This window comes from Mobula birostris, chromosome 29, assembly GCF_030028105.1.
Source record: "Mobula birostris isolate sMobBir1 chromosome 29, sMobBir1.hap1, whole genome shotgun sequence".
NCBI classification, from domain to species: Eukaryota; Metazoa; Chordata; class Chondrichthyes; order Myliobatiformes; family Myliobatidae; genus Mobula; species Mobula birostris.
The window spans coordinates 7,150,595-7,166,778 of NC_092398.1; the positions used below are offsets into that span (position 1 = coordinate 7,150,595).

At 43.2% G+C, this 16,184-nt stretch overlaps 1 protein-coding gene across 1 annotated transcript in view; it reads left to right on the top strand.

Annotated features, from left to right (window-relative positions):
* Positions 1 to 15,895, top strand: part of ctsl.1 (cathepsin L.1) — a 30,010-nt gene extending 14,115 nt beyond the window's left edge. Inside the window, exons 6-9 of the mRNA XM_072246735.1 lie at positions 4,131 to 4,296; positions 9,497 to 9,602; positions 14,266 to 14,361; positions 15,552 to 15,895. Of these exons, the coding sequence (XP_072102836.1) occupies positions 4,131 to 4,296; positions 9,497 to 9,602; positions 14,266 to 14,361; positions 15,552 to 15,558 (375 nt within the window). The 3' untranslated portion in view covers positions 15,559 to 15,895. The remainder of the gene's footprint in view (positions 1 to 4,130; positions 4,297 to 9,496; positions 9,603 to 14,265; positions 14,362 to 15,551) is intronic.
* The last annotated feature ends 289 nt before the right edge of the window (positions 15,896 to 16,184 follow it).

Consider the following 16,184-nt stretch of genomic DNA (forward strand, 5'->3'; position numbering starts at 1 on the left):
GTTATGCTCACAGATCTCGATTTTGCAGATGACATAGTCCTGCTCTCTGACCAGATGGAGGAAGCACAGCAGCTGCTGACAAAAGTGGAAATTGAGTGCAATAAAGTTGGACTTCACCTAAACGCTAAAAAGACAGAGTACATGGCGTTTAACTGTGATGAAGGTACTCTCAAGACCGTAGAGAATGATACCATTAAAAAAGTCTTTGACTACAAGTACCTCAGGTCAAGAATGATGAGTTCGGAGAAGGACATAAAGATACGGAAGGTGCTGGCGTGGAGGGCTATGAACGACATGAAGGAAATCTGCAAGTTGAACCTGACCAGAGGGCTTAAAAAGAGGATTTTCATAGCAGTCATAGAGTCCATTCTCATGTACGGATGCGAGATGTAGACACTCACCAAGACAATGCGAAAGTCTCTAGATGGTTGCTATAGACGAATGTTCCGGATGGCTCTTGACGTGAGTTGGCAACAGCACATGACGAACGTTGAGCTCTGTAACAACCTACCGATGTTCACCACTAAAATCGAGGCGAGAAGACTGCAACTAGCGGGGCACTGTCTATGCCACCCTGAGCTACCTGCCAGCCTAGTCATCATATGGGAGCCCAAGCACGGGAGGATGAACCCTGGGTGCCCTCCCAAGACTATGGTCAACATGCTCCTAGAAGACAGCGGTGCGGCTAATGTAGATGAACTGAACACACTGATGAAGAAGAGGGAGAAGTGGAGAGTCCATCATCATGCCCGACACCGGCCCCCTAGACCTGAGTCGACATAGCAGTAGCATTTAAAAAAATCTTAAATAGGCGCATGGAAAATTGAAAAATGGAGAGCCAAGTAGGATGAAAGGATTATATTGATCTTACAGTAGGTTAATAGGCTAGCATAACTTTGTGGGCCAAAATGTCTGTACTGTGCCGTACTGTTCTATGTTATGCCAGGTAGTCGACTTGTTTCAATGTCACATACTATTCTCTGACATTGCTGCTGCTTACATAATACATAGGGTTGATGCAGAGTGTAAACGTATATTGTGTTTAACTAGAATCGATAAACCTACATAAATGCATTAATTATTAACATTGCATTAAGTCTTGAAGGAGATGATACTAAAGCATGCTCAGGCAGCTGCTGTTCACACTGCTGACTCACGACTGCACTGCCAGATCCAGCTCAAATCACGTCATTAAGTTCTCTGATGAAAGAACAGTGATCGGCCTCATCAGCAACCAAGATGATTGGGCATTCAGAGCGGAGGTACAGAGGCTTGTCAAATGGTGCGAGAACAACAGCCTGAGTCCTGGCATGGAAAAGACAGAAGGGAGGATTGTAGGCTTCGGGAAGGCACAGGCCGACCAATCTCCATTGACCATCAGTGGTTCTGCTGTGGAGAGAGTGAGGAACGTGAAGCTGCTTGGTGTGCACGAAATGGACGATCTAACATGGACCCACAAAAGCTCCTCATTAGTCAAGAAGGCACAGCAGCGTCTACACTCTGGGAGAAGACTGAGGCATGCCTGGGACCCTGATCACATTCTTACCACGTCCTATAGGAGCATCACTAAGAGTGCCCTGTCAGGCTGAATTCACTGTGTGGTATGGAAGCTGCAAGGCATCAGACAAAAAGACCCTACAGAGGACAGTAAAAATTGTCTCCCCCCGTGCCATTTGTGACATTTACTAGGAGCATTTAGACGAAGAGCGTGAAGCATTGTCGAGGATCCCTGCCACCCAGTCCAGAATCTCTTTGACTCTCTACCATCAGAAAGGAGTTACAGGAGCATCAGGACTAGGACTGCCAGACGAGGTAACAGCTTCTTCCCTCAGGCTGAGAGACGAATGAAGATCCTACCACCACCGAGGTCTCACCACTAGGACAGTGAGCTGTTTACCTGCAGTGCACTTCACTGCATGCATTTTGAGTTATATTTTGTTAACTTATTTGAATTGTATTTTATTAACTTCTATAGCTGTGTAGTGGGAGTGTATTGACTGGCTGCATCATGGCCTGGTATGGAAACAGCAATGCCTTTGAATAGAAAATTCTACAAAAGGTAATGGGTTCAGCCCAGTACGTCATGTGTAAAGCCCTCCCAACCATTGAGCACATCGACATGAAAGACTGTCATAGGAAAGCAGAGTCTGTCATCAGAGATCTTCAGCACCCAGGTCATGTTCTTTTCTCGCTGCTGCCGTCAGGTTGAAGGTACAGGAGCCTCAGGACTCGCACCACCAGGTTCAAGAACAGTTACCACCCCTCAACCATCAGGCTCTTGAACAAAAGGAGATAACCACACTCACTTGCCCCATCATTGCGATGTTCCTACAACCAATGATCTCACTTTAAGGACTCTCATGTTCTTGCTATTTATTTATATTTGCATTTGCCCAGTTTGTTGTCTTCTGCACTCTGGTTGATCTTTCAATGATCCTGCTACTGTTCTATAGATTTGCTGAGTGTGCCTACAAGAAGATGAATCTCAGGGTTGTATGTGGTGACATGCATGTACCTTGATAATAAAAAGTTTACTTTGAATATTGAAATTTACTATTTTGGTTAGAGAGCTGTGTGTAATATGTCTTGTGGGTGCAACGTGATCTAGAGGAACGTTGTTTTTTTTGGTGATATATATGTACAATCAGACTGAGTCGAATTGAATTGGCTTTATTACTTACATCCTTCATATACTTGAGGAGTAAAAATCTTTACGTTACGTCTCTGTCTAAATGTGTCGTGCACAATAAACTTGAACTTGCAACCTTAGTTGCAAGCTTCTGCCTTAAGGAAGTTAGTCAACTAATTAAAGCAACACAACTGAGCCACTGCATTGCCAGTTGTAAACCTAACATAGAAAACTTTGTGTCAAAGATAAGAAGTGGGTCATGTTTCCTGGAAATGTTTGATGTTACCTGGCTTTGTAGTATTGTGTATCTTACATCTTCTGTGGAGCCAGCTAGCTGTCAGTAACTGATCTTTATTTTTATATTTGTACAGATTGTCTTGTTTTGCACATCAGTCATTTGTCGTTCTTTGTGTGTAGTTTTTCATCGATTCTGTTGTATTTCTCTGTTCTGTGAATACTTGCAAGTCTATCAGCATAACATATGGTGACATGGACAGTACTGTGCAGACTCTTAGGCATGTTTATATAGCTAGGCTGTCTGAGACGTTTGCACAGTACTGTAGTAATTTTATGTATTGCACTGTACTGCTGCTACCAAAAAAAGCACATTTTATGACATATGTGAGTGATGATAAACCCGATTCTGATACGGGTCTCTATTGTGGACTGAGAGTGGGAAGGGGGCAGGGAGAGGGGAATCATGGTTGGGGAAAGGGGAAGGGAGACAGGAGGAAGTGGGAAGCACCAGACAAACGTTCTGTAATAATCAATAAACCAATTGCTTTCAAATTGAATAACCTTGCCTGGTGCCTCAGGATGTCTGCACCTGCCCCTGGCACTCCTTCTCTGCCACCTGACCCACAACCCTCCCGCAGTGCTCTACCATCATCATTCCCAATACTGCTCCTGCCAGATCTACAAACTCGCTCTCCGCAAAAAAAAAAACAAATTTCATGACATATGTGAGTGATGATAAACCTGATTCTGATCTGGGTCTCTGTTGTGGACTGAGAGTGGGAAGGGGGCAGGGAGAGGGGAATCATGGTTGGGAAAAGGAGAAGGGAGAGGGGAGGGAGTGGGAAGCATAAGAGAGACATACTGTAATAATCAATTACATACTGTAATGATACTGGAATCAAATGGCCTTGCCATGTCTGCACCCACACCACCCCTGCTCTGGCATTCCTTGTCTGCCACCTGTTCCATGCCCCCCCGTGGCACTCCACCTTTGCCATTCCCGATATCCTTTGCTCCCGCCGGATTTACAAACTCACTCTATGCTCCATCTTGACAAATACAGTACTGTGCAAATTTCCCAGGCACCCTATCCATCTATCATCCATGATCTGTCCATCCATCCATCATCCATGATCTGTCCATCCAACAATCATCCATCATCTATGATCTGTCCATCCATCCATCCACCATCCATCCATCCTCCTCCACCCTCCATCCATCCACTATCTATAGATATAAAGTTCCTCTTGTTTTGTTTGTTTAGGATAGACCTTGCAGATACAATCCAAGAACTGTTGGTGCTACTTGCTATGGATTTATTAATGTCCAAAGTGGAAGTGAGTTGTTACTGAAGTATGCCGTGGCTATGAATGGACCAGTGTCTGTTGCTATTGATGCGAGCCACTCGTCATTCAGGTTCTATTCCTCAGGTAGGTGGCTGGTTAGAATTGTATGCGTTATATTCTCATATCTGAACATTGGAACAGGGAGTCGCTGGTCTCCACTCTCAATTTTTGCGGGAGCAATCTCTCTCTCCCTCACAAGTGAGAGCAAGCTTGTCTGAAACACCAAAGAGCTGGGTAACAGATTGTTGTTTTGATGGAATCTGAATCAAGGTCTCTTTTGGGGCTTTTGTAGTTTATTACACAGTGCGAGGTGGGGGGAGGTCGGGGAGGGTTGAGTGGGGGAAGGGAGTGGTGTCGATGCTTTTCCTGCTGCTTCTGTGAAGGGTGCAGAGAGGGGGTTTTGGGGCTTCGATGCCCTATCATTTGTCATGGGGTTTCTTGTTTCGTGGATGTCTGTGAAGAGTAAGAATTTCAGGTTTTATACTGTATACGTTCTCTGATATTAAAGGAACCTAAGTCTAAATCTAATTCTAGTTATTCATTTGGGTAAATTTTATGATATAACAGCACCAAAAACTGCACCATGTTAGTGTAGCAGATAGCACAATGCTATTATGACACCAGCAGAATGGTTCATTACCGCTGTTGTCTGTAAGGAGTTTGTACAGAACTATGCAAAAGTCTTCGGCATGTATCTATTGCTATGGCACCCAAGGGTTTTGCACAGTCATCGTCACCAAGTTCCCTTCATCAGTACAAAGAAATTCCAAGAGAAACTGAGCAGTACTGGATCAGATATTAGAGAATGAGACAGAGCAGGTGACAGGAGTTTGTGTGAGGGGAACACTTTGCATCAGTGACCACAATGCAATTAGCTTCAAAGTAAATATACAAAAAGATAGGTCTGGTGCATGGGTTGAGATTCTAAATCAGAGAAAGGCCGATTTTGATGGTATTGGAAATGATCTGGCAAGTGTGGATTGGGCCAGGCTGTTTTCTGGCAAAAGTGTACGTGGTAAGTGGGAGGCCTTCAAAAACAAAATTTTGAGAGTACAAAGCTTGTATGTGCCTGTCAGAATAAAGGGTAAAGATAACCTTGGTTTTCAAGAGATATTGAGGCCCAGGTTAAGAGAAAAGAAAGCAGATAGGAAAAAATGAAGCGCTTATGGAGAACACAAATGCAAGAGAACATCTAAGAGAGAATCAGGAAGGCTAAAAGAAGGCACGAAGTTGCTCCTGCAGACCAAGTAAAGGGGAATCCTAAGGGATTCTACAGATATGTTAAGAGCAAGGGGCAAAATTGGTCCTCTGGGAGACCAGAATGGTAATCCATGTGTGGAGCCAAAGCAGATGGGGGAGATCTTAACTGCATTCTTTGCATCTGTATTTACTCGGGAGACCAATAGAGAGATTATAGAAGTGTGACAAAGGGACATCAACTTCATGGATCCTGTACAGACTACAGAGGAGGAAGTGTTTGCTACCCTGAGGCAAATTAGGATCGATAAATCCCCAGGGCCTGACAACGTCTTCCCTTGGAACCTACAGGAGGCAAGTGCAGAAATTGCTGAGGCCCTAGCAGAGATATTAAAACATCCTCAGTGACAGGAGATGTACCATAGGATTGAAGGATAGCCAATGTTGTTCCGCTGTTTAAGAAAGACTCTAAACAGAAACCAGGAAGTTATAGGCTGTGAGTTTGGCACCCGTTGTAGGAATGCTATTGGAAGTTATTCTAAGGGATCAGATATATTTAAATAGATATAGGCAGAATAAGGATAGTCAGCATGGCTTCATGTGTGGTAGTTCATGTGTAATCAATCATACAGAGTTTTTGAGCAGGTTACCTGGAAAGTGAATGGCAGTGGATGGCAGTGCAAGTGCAAGGCAGTGGATGTTGTCTGCCCCCAAGCCATACATCCCTCACTCTTGACACCGCCTCTCTGCCACCTGTCCCACAGCCCTCCTGTGGTTTTCCACCTCGGCTATTTGAGTCTCAAGGTTGTATAAAGTACATGAACTTTGATACTAAAATGTACTTTGAACCAATTTCTATGACTTGGTCTGTGTGATGCTTCCAAAGGGATTTCCTAAACACCCTCACTAACAGATGAATTCTTCCTCCCTCATCCCTCAAAGAGGTGATAATTTTAACTCTTATTCATCTTCTTTTGGAATGGATTGATTTGTATTTTACAGATCAAATATCATAGATTTGTGTATTATACTGAAACACAGTTATTAAGGTCATGAAGTCATTATAGAATGTAGAACATAATCTAGTACAACACAGGAACAAGCCATTCGGCCCATAATGTCCTGCTAACCTAAATAAATTAGTAATCAAATGACCAACTGAACTAATCTCCTCTGCCTACGCAATGACCATAACCTGCCATTTCCCTCACCTTCAACATTCCAGGTCAATTTTATTATCTAAGCACATATGTCCCCATATACAACCCTGAGATTCATTTTCCTGTGGACAGACTCAGCAAATCTATAGAATAGCACTGTAACTATAACAGGATCAGTGAAAGATCAACCAGAGCGCACAAGACAACAAACTGTGCAAATGTAAATATAAACAAATTGCAACAAATAACGAGAACATGAAATAACGAGATAAAGAATCCTTGAAAGTTGGTTGTAGGAACAGTTCAAATCATTTATTATAGAATATAGAACATAGAACAGTACAGAACAGGCCCTTCGGCCCACAATGTTGTACCAAACCAATTAATGGCCAGCTAATCTCCTCTGCCTACACAATGTCTATATCCCTCCATCTTCCCCACATTCATTTGCCTAACTAAACACCTCTTGAAAGTAACCAATGGATTTGCTTTCTCGTCATTATAAGCATCTACCTGAGTGGAAAAAAAAACTTACCCTTCACATTCCTTTTGAAATTACCCTCTCTCACCTGCACTGCTTGCCCTATGGTATGAAACATTTGAACCCTAGGAAAAAAGATATTGTCTGTCTACTTTATCTCTGCCTGTGGCAGTTACTTGAGAAATAAAACAAAACCACTGAGAGACTGAGAGAGAGACTTGACTCATTATGATGGACTTTATCAGGTCCAACCTGGTGTAGTGAGGTATACATAGTAAATCTGGTAGGCGGTCTGACACATGGTGTGTATGGATGAGAAAAAGATCAGGCACCAATCTCTAGATCCGGATCTAGGCCATACCCTCCAAATATGCGGACCTGCCTCTCGGTTTTCACTACCTTACTTTCCATTTTTCTATTTTCTATTTATGATTTATAATTTAAATTTTTAATATTTACTAATTTTTACTATTTTTAATATTAAAAAAATTAATATTTGTAATCCGGGGAGCGGGAAGCACAGAATCAAATATCACTGTGATGATTGTACATTCTAGTATCAATTGTTTGGTGACAATAAAGTATAAAGTATTAAAGATTATTAGTCAGGCAACATCTGCTGTAAGCAGAGTGGTACTAACCAGATACAGCCCAGTCCATCACAGGAAAATCCCTCCCCAGCATTAAGCACATTTACAAGGAGCACTGCCACAAGAATGCAGCATCCATCATCAAGGACCCCCACCATCCAGACCACGCTCTCTGTCGTGGTTACTTGAGGAACAAGCCAAAGCCGCTGAGAGACTGGGTGAGGGAATTGACACTGTATGGCGCTCTTCCAAATAACTGAGTTCCAAGTTGCAAAAAGTATGTTCAACCCTTTATAATGAAACCAGCAAAGACAAACAATCTTATATAGCACTAAAAAAAACTAACAAAACTAGCAAAGCAATAGTGAAACAAGCAAGGTTAACTGTCAATAAAAACACCCATATCCCCTAAGCCGCTTTCTAACTGAAACTAATGACACAAAGGTTGAATATGTGACTATATTCATTCCACCATGCCCCAACCCCATGACAAATGACCGTAAGTCGCAACACAAAATTCAACACAGACAGAGAAAAGATAGATCCATGACTCCTGTAAGACGTTTTTCCGCTCTCCCCATGACCACATGGGTTTGTTCTGGGTGTTCCGGTTTCCTACAGCATGCCAAAGACCTACCATTTGGTAGGTTGATTGGTCATTGTAAATTGTCCCGTGATTAGGCTCGGATTAAGTCGGGGGAAATGCTGGGCAGCGTGGCTCAAATGGCGGAAGTAGACAATGCCTCTCATAATCTAACAAAACCTCTCAGCCACCCCTGCTCCAGAAAAAACAACCCAGGTTTGTTCAGCCTGGCTTTACTGCACATTATCCGGAGACCTGGATTTTGAACTAAGGGATTTTTTGCTATGGTACCTGGGAAATTTAGAATCATTAGAATTAAAAGAGGGGTCAGTGATGGGAACCATAAACTACCAGGTTGTCATAACAACCCATTTGATTCACAAATGTCCATTGGAGGTTAAGATCTGTGGTCCTTTGGTTGGCTACTTGTGAATTCAGATTTAAATGTTGCTGAAGCAAGTGTTGCTTAATTTTAACACCTTTAAAATATCTCGGCAAACCGCCCATCCAGAGGTGATTAAGAATCTTGACCTTAACCTTTTCTGGTTAAGATGGCACCAACGAGCAGTGCTACCTCAGGCAACATCCTCCAGGTAGACCACAAAACTGTTAGTTTCACTTCTTTTACGTGTTCTTCTTATTTTAAATGTGTCTCTAGTACTGTTAGAGCCTGTGATCTACAGTCCATCTACTGTGCTCGACTGAGCGATCTGGCACTTGGCTGCCTCCAAGAAGATTCCAGGAGACAAGTGACCTCAAGGCCCAAAAACATAGAGACGGGGCACAACTTGTTTTGTTTTTTTTTTTTATTAAGCGCTTTGGGAGAGGGGGTTGATGTTTTTCTTTGAATGGCTTCCATGGTTTTCTTTGTTCCATGGCTGTCTGTAGGGAAGACAAATCTCAGAGTTGTATACCACATACATATTTTGATCATAAATGTACCTTGACCTTGAATGGACAACAAATGCTGACTTTGTCAGTGAAATCTAAATTCCATGATGAAATTAAAGCAAAAATTGAAATAATTGTCAGGAAGAACAAACTCATAATCACTGATGTATAAGCAACTCAAACTAGCCATTGCTCCCCTCCATAGCTGCCACGTGACCTGCTGAGTTCCGCCAGCGTTTTGTGGTTGTTGCTCCAGGTTTCCAGCATCTGCAGAATCTCTTGTGTCTCCAACTAAACTTCTGTAGCTAGCTTCCTAATCATTCCTATGTTTAATCTCTTTCCTTAAGGAATAACATTTGCCTTTCTGCCCCATTGCTTTCAGGAATCTATGATGAGAAAATGTGCAGCAGTGATTTTCTCGACCATGCTGTTCTTGCTGTCGGATATGGGACGTTAGAAGGAACAGACTACTGGCTGGTTAAGAACAGGTATCATGTAAACACATATCTTGTGAACGTTGTATACAATCCTTAAAATCTATTGAATCCTGTTGATGTCAGGATGTTCACTGTCATTTTATTGTGAGTATCTCTGATGCACGGGGGTGGCATGGAGGAGATACCAAAGGAAATGCAAGGTGCTCCTTCCCTCCACTAGCCTGAAGGTCTCCCTTGGGCAAGGTGTAGCACCTACTTAAACTCCACCGATCGGGGTCACGTGAAGCCCTGGGAGTGGCGGTGGATGGTCGTGTGAGCAGCTGGTGCATATCACAAGCAAGAGGAATTCTGCAGATGCTGGAGATTCAAGCAACACACATCAAAGTTGCTGGTGAATGCAGCAGGCCAGGCAGCATCTCTAGGAGGAGGTACAGTCAACGTTTCAGGCCGAGACCCTTCGTCAGGACACAATTCCTGGTTATGCAACCAGTTACTCCAACAGACTATCTCCGAAGAGTATTTAACAGCTGGGGTCACCCGCCTTGTAAAGACTTTGCCCAGAAGGAGGCAGTGGCAAGCCACTTCTGTAGAAAAATTTGCCAAGAACTATGTTGATCATGGTCATGGACCATGATCACCCACGTCATAGAACACAGCACATAATGAACAAACAATCTCTGATATCCAGCCCTTATAAAGTTTCATTGCAGGCTACCAGATTATCCAACTGGTCCAGTTACAAAGGTATAAGAAAGATGATAAATGACAAATCTTGCGATTAATCATCAACACACCAAGTTCCATTCCTATAAAAAAATGACCTAACTACATAAAACTTTTCTTTTAAACTTCAGAACTTCATTTATAGAAATTAAGTTAAGACTTTCCATCCTGAATGCGCCAGGTGATAAGAGTCTAAGAAACCACAAACAGATATTTAAACTGCATTTGTTTGAAAAATTTCCAGAAGTTCAGCAACAGATGCGGTGGTGCTCGCATTGTAGATAAACGTGGAACAACACATAACCTAGAACAGTACAGCACAGCGCAGCCCAGGTCCTTCAGCCCACAATATTGTGCTGACCCATATACACAGACACACTCCACAATCAATCTAACACTTCCCTCCTACACACCTCATAGCCCTCCATTTTTAAGATCAAGAGACCAGAAGGCATAGGAGCAGAATTAGGCCATTCAGCCCATTGGCCCTTGTCCACCATTTCATCATGGCAGGTCCATTTCCCCCTCTGCCCCAATCTCCTGCCTTCTCCCCATATCCCTCCATGCCCTGACTAATCAAGAATCTATCAACCTCCACCTTAAATATACCCAATGACTTGGCTTCCTCAGCCGTCTGTGGCAATGAATTCCACAGATTCACCACTCTCTGGCTGAAGAAGTTCCTCCTCATCTCCGTTCTAAAAGGACTCCGCTCTATACAGAAGCAGTGCCCTCTGATCTTAGCCTCTCTCATCACAGGAAACATCCTCTCCACATCCTTTCACCATTTGACAGGTTTCAACAAGGTTGCACCTCATTCTTCTGAATTAAGTGAGTACTGGCCCAGAGCCATCAAACGCTCCTCATATGATGAGCCTTTCAATCCAGAATCATTTTTGTGAATCTCCTTTGAACCCTCTCCAATGGCAGCACACTCTTTCTTAGATAAAGGGCCCAAAATCGAGTATAGGAGCAAAGAAGTCTTTCTGCAGCTGTACAGGGCCCTGGTGAGACCACACCTGGAGTACTGTGTGCAGTTTTGGTCTCCAAATTTGAGGAAGGACATTCTTGCTATGGAGGGAGTGCAGCGTAGGTTCACTGGGTTAATTCCTGGGACGGCGGGACTGTCATATGTTGAAAGATTGGAGCAAATGGGCTTGAATACACTGGAATTTAGAAGAATGAGAGGGGATCTGATTGAAACATATAAGATTATTAAGAGATTGGACATGCTGGAGGCAGGAAGCATGTTCCCGATGTTGGGGGGAGTCCAGAACCAAAGGCCATGGTTTAAGAATAAGGGGTAGGCCATTTAGAAAGGGGTTGAGGAAAAACTTTTTCACCCAGAGAGTAGTGGATATGTGGAATGCTCTGCCCCAGAAGGCTGTGGAGGTCAAGTCTCTGGATGCTTTCAAGAAAGAGATGGATAGAGCTCTTAAAGATAGCGGAATCAAAGGTTATGGGGATAAGGCAGGAACTGGACACTGATTGTGGATGATCAGCCATGATCACAGTGAATGGTGGTGCTGGCTCGAAGGGCCGAATGGCCTACTCCTGCACCTATTGTCTATTGTCAATTGTCAAAGCTGCTTACAATACTCCAAGTGAGGCTTTTTATAACCAGTGTTATAAAAATATTCAACTCTTGGAGTTGAGATCAGATTTCTGCAGCTATGCTTTGCTCTTCATTCAAAGTGAACATATCCATCCTAAAGCATGAGATGCAAAATTTAGCTTTGTATAGATCCAACATAAATTCTACACCAGATTATACCTCTTCCAACCCTGTTACTTGTAAAAAAAAAAAAAAATCATCTCCTTCTCTCAATTCCTCCACCTCATCTGCTCATCTGCTCTCAGAATGAGGCTTTTCATACCAGAACAAAGGAGATGTCCTCCTTCAACAAAAGGGGTTTCCCTTCCTCCACTAATCAATGCTGCCCTCAACTGCTTCTGTCCTATTTCACGCACGTCTGATCTCACCCTATCCTCCGACCACCCAGCCAGGGATAGGGCTTCTGTGTCCTCACCTACCACCCCACCAGCCTTCGCATCCAGCACATAATTCTCTGTACCTACCATCTCCAACGAGATCCCACCACCACCAAGCAAATCTTTCCCTCCCCTCCGCCCCACAGAGATCACTCCCTATGCAACTCCCTTGTCCGTTCATCTCCCTTGTTCACTGATCTCCCTCCTGGCATTTATCCTTGCAAGCAGAACAAGTGCAACAGCTGCCCTTACATCGCCCTCACTATCATTCAGGGCCCCAAACAGTCCTTCCAGGTGAGGCAACACTTCACCTGTGACACACATAAAAACTGCTGGTGAACGCAGCAGGCCAGGCAGCATCTCTAGGAAGAGGTACAGTCGACGTTTCGGGCTGAGACCCTCCGTCAGGACTGACTAACTGAAAGAAGAGCTAGTAAGAGATTCACCTGTGAGTCTGTTGGGGTCATATACTCTGTCTGGTGCTCCTCCCCCTCTTTTCTTTCTTCCATGGCCTTCTGTCCTCTTCTATCAGACTTCCCCTTTCTCCAGCCCTGAATCTGTTTCACCAATCAACTTCCCAGCTCTTTACTTCACCCCTCCTCCTCCCGGTTTCACCTATCACCTTGTGTTTCTCTCCCTTACCTTTTAAATCCATCCCTCAGCTTTTTCCTCCGGTCCTGTCGAAGGGCCTCAGCCGGAAACATCGTCTGTATCATTTTCCATAGATGCTGCCTGGCCTGCTGAGTTCCTCCAGCATTTTGTGTGTGTGTTGCATAACATCTGCCCTCATATATTCCTCTCCTCTGGAACCAAGGAAATTAGCGTGGGTTTATTTTGCATCCGTCCATAATATTTTACTTGCTTGTGACATTCTTGCGTCCATGGTCTCCCAGGGCTCTTGCGATTTCTATCGTTTCTAGCTAACCACCTGCATGGCAGGGTTTGCACGCATTTGCGCCGGACTGGCCTGCAGCTAGTGGACATCTAGATTGGCAGCAGTGATGGCAGGCTTTGTTAGCTTCAGTTCTGAATGCTGTTTGTTTGCTCAATTGGTTCTCTCTCTTTCTCTCTGAGACATTCTTCTTTTGTTTTTAATGGGTTCTTTTGGATTTCTTTGTTTCGTGGCTGCCGGCAAGGAGATGAGTCTCAAGGTTGTATAAAGTGTGCGCAGTTTGATAATAAATGTACTTTGAACTTTAAACACGTATTCATTTTAAAGTGGATGGCTTTGCATTTGCACACACTTGACAGAGTTTGGCCTGTTTCCTTCCTCTTATAATGTCTCCTCAATTCTTCTGTCTCAGCTGCTGATAGAATGGTTGGCATGACACCAGCAAGTATTCCATTATCTACATTGTTTAAAAAAAGCAATCATTGGTAGTGGCTAGCACTGATCCTTGGGGGACCTCACCTTGACAGTTTTAAATACATGTTTTCTCCTTGCCCTATGGCTCCTGCAGTTCAACCAATTACTCTTTCAGTTCAAAAACTTCCTTTCGATTCCACGACTTCAACTCTAACCAACCGCCTTTTGCAAGGAGCTTTATAAAATGCCTCTGGATGCCGATATAATAATATAATATTTCAAATTCATTGGCTCATTCCAGTCCTGAATTTTTAAACAATAACTTGTCCTCTCCTCCTTCCCTTTCCCCTATGGTACACCCTTAGAAACCCCTTATAAGGCCTCAGCATCACATCCTTGCTCTTACATTCTGATCTCTTGGAATGAATGCTAACATTGCATTTGCCTTCCTCACCGCCAACTCGACCTGCAAGTTAAGCTCCAAGTCCCTCAGATTCCAGGATTTCCTCCCAGTTAGAAAATAGTCCGCATATTTATATGTGTCTGAACTTTTGCACAGTCCTGCATATGAAATAAATAAAGATAAATAAATGAGGTAAATTGATATGAGATAAATAAAGTTAACCTCTTATAAGTATGATTACCAAAAATTGGATTTTAACTCTTCTTGAACTAATGTTTTGTTTTTCCTAGCTGGGGCACATATTGGGGTGATGACGGATACATCTATATGTCAAGGAACAAGAATAACCAGTGTGGAATCGCGACAGCTGCCAGCTTCCCTACAGTGTATGTTGAAATGTCTCTAGTTACATCTGCAAAATACTTTTAAGTGCACTTTGAGAAGATGTTTTTGTAGCAATTAAGTGGAATATTATTAGGAAAAGGAGGTATCTAATAAAGTGTAAGTTCATGGTCTTCTGCTACTGTGGCCCATCCACATCAAGACTCGACATGTTGTGCATTCAGAGATGCTCTTCTGCACACCACTGTTGCAACGCATGGCTATTTGAGTTACTGTTGCCTAATATAAAAAACCCTGGCCCCAAAACATAATAACGGACAACATAACAGGTACCATACACAGCAAACTTAACCCTTGACAGACTGGGTGAATTCTGCCTAATGAAATTAAGGAGTCACTACAACCATAACTATAAATACATAAGCAACACACATAAAAGTTGGTGGTGAACGCGGCAGGCCAGGCAGCATCTCTAGGAAGAGGTACAGTCGACGTTTTGGGCCGAGACCCTTCGTCAGGACTAACTGAAAGAAGAGCTAGTAAGAGATTTGAAAGTGGGAGGGGGAGGGGGAGATCCGAAATGATAGGAGAAGACAGGAGGGGGAGGGATGGAGCCAAGAGCTGGACAGGTGATTGGCAAAAGGGATATGAGAGGATCATGGGACAGGAGGCCCAGGGAGAAAGAAAAGGGGAGGGGTGAAGTCCAGAGGATGGGAAAGTATAGTGAGAGAGATAGAGGGAGAAAAAGGAGAGAGAGAAAAATACATACATACAAACAAACAAACAAACAAATAAATAAATAATGGATGGGGTACGAGGGGGAGGTGGGGCATTGATGGAAATTAGAGAAGTCAATGTTCATGCCATCAGGTTGGAGGCTACCCAGATGGAATATAAGGTGTTGTTCCTCCAACCTGAGTGTGGCTTCATCTTGACAGTAGAGGAGGCTGTGGATAGACATATCAGAATGGGAATGGGATGTGGAATTAAAATGTGTGGCCACTGAGAGATCCTGCTTTCTCTGGCGGACAGAGCGTAGGTGTTCAGCAAAACGGTCTCCCAGCCTGCGTCGGGTCTCACCAATATATAGAAGGCCACATTGGGAGCACCGGATAAAATAGCTTATATACACAAATTATATTTCTATTCCGGATTGAATCAGGAATTTCTACTTCTGGTTGTCATTTTGAACACATTAGTTCCACCATTTCTAAAGTGCTTTGTTTTTTTTCAGATGTTGAAATTCTGAACAACTCGAAGCAATTGCCCCTGAAATCTTCTGAAGAAGTCACGTATCTTTGGTGTACTATTAAAGCAATTTATAACACAATTTATGAATAAATTTTGCAAGCTTAATTTATTGCACTCTTTTATGCTGGATTGTGATATGTGATTGTGATCCTGACCAACTGAATCTGGGACTATATGTTTTTTTTCTGGAATGTATTTCTTTGTTGACATATGATTGAATTTTCTGTGATGTTTAAGATGCTCCTCACAATCTGACATTTTCTGTGTGGGCATTTGGAAATTGCTTGTCCAGACAAGAGAAGATCTGCAGACGCTGGAAATCCAAGCAACAAGCACAAAATACTGGAGGAACTCAGCAGGCCGGGCAGCATCTATGGAAATAAGTGCAGTCGACGTTTCAGGCAGAAACCCTTCCCATAAATGATAATGTCCTGCTGAAGGGTTTCAGCCCGAAACATTGACTGCACTTTTTTTTCCCCCCACAGGTGCTGCCTGGCCTGCTGAGTTCCTCCAGTATTTTGTGTGTGTTGCTTGTCCAGATATTGTTGACAATGCTAAAAATCTCAAATTTTTTCCATAGAACATAGTGCAGAGCAACAGACTAGAACAGGGCCTT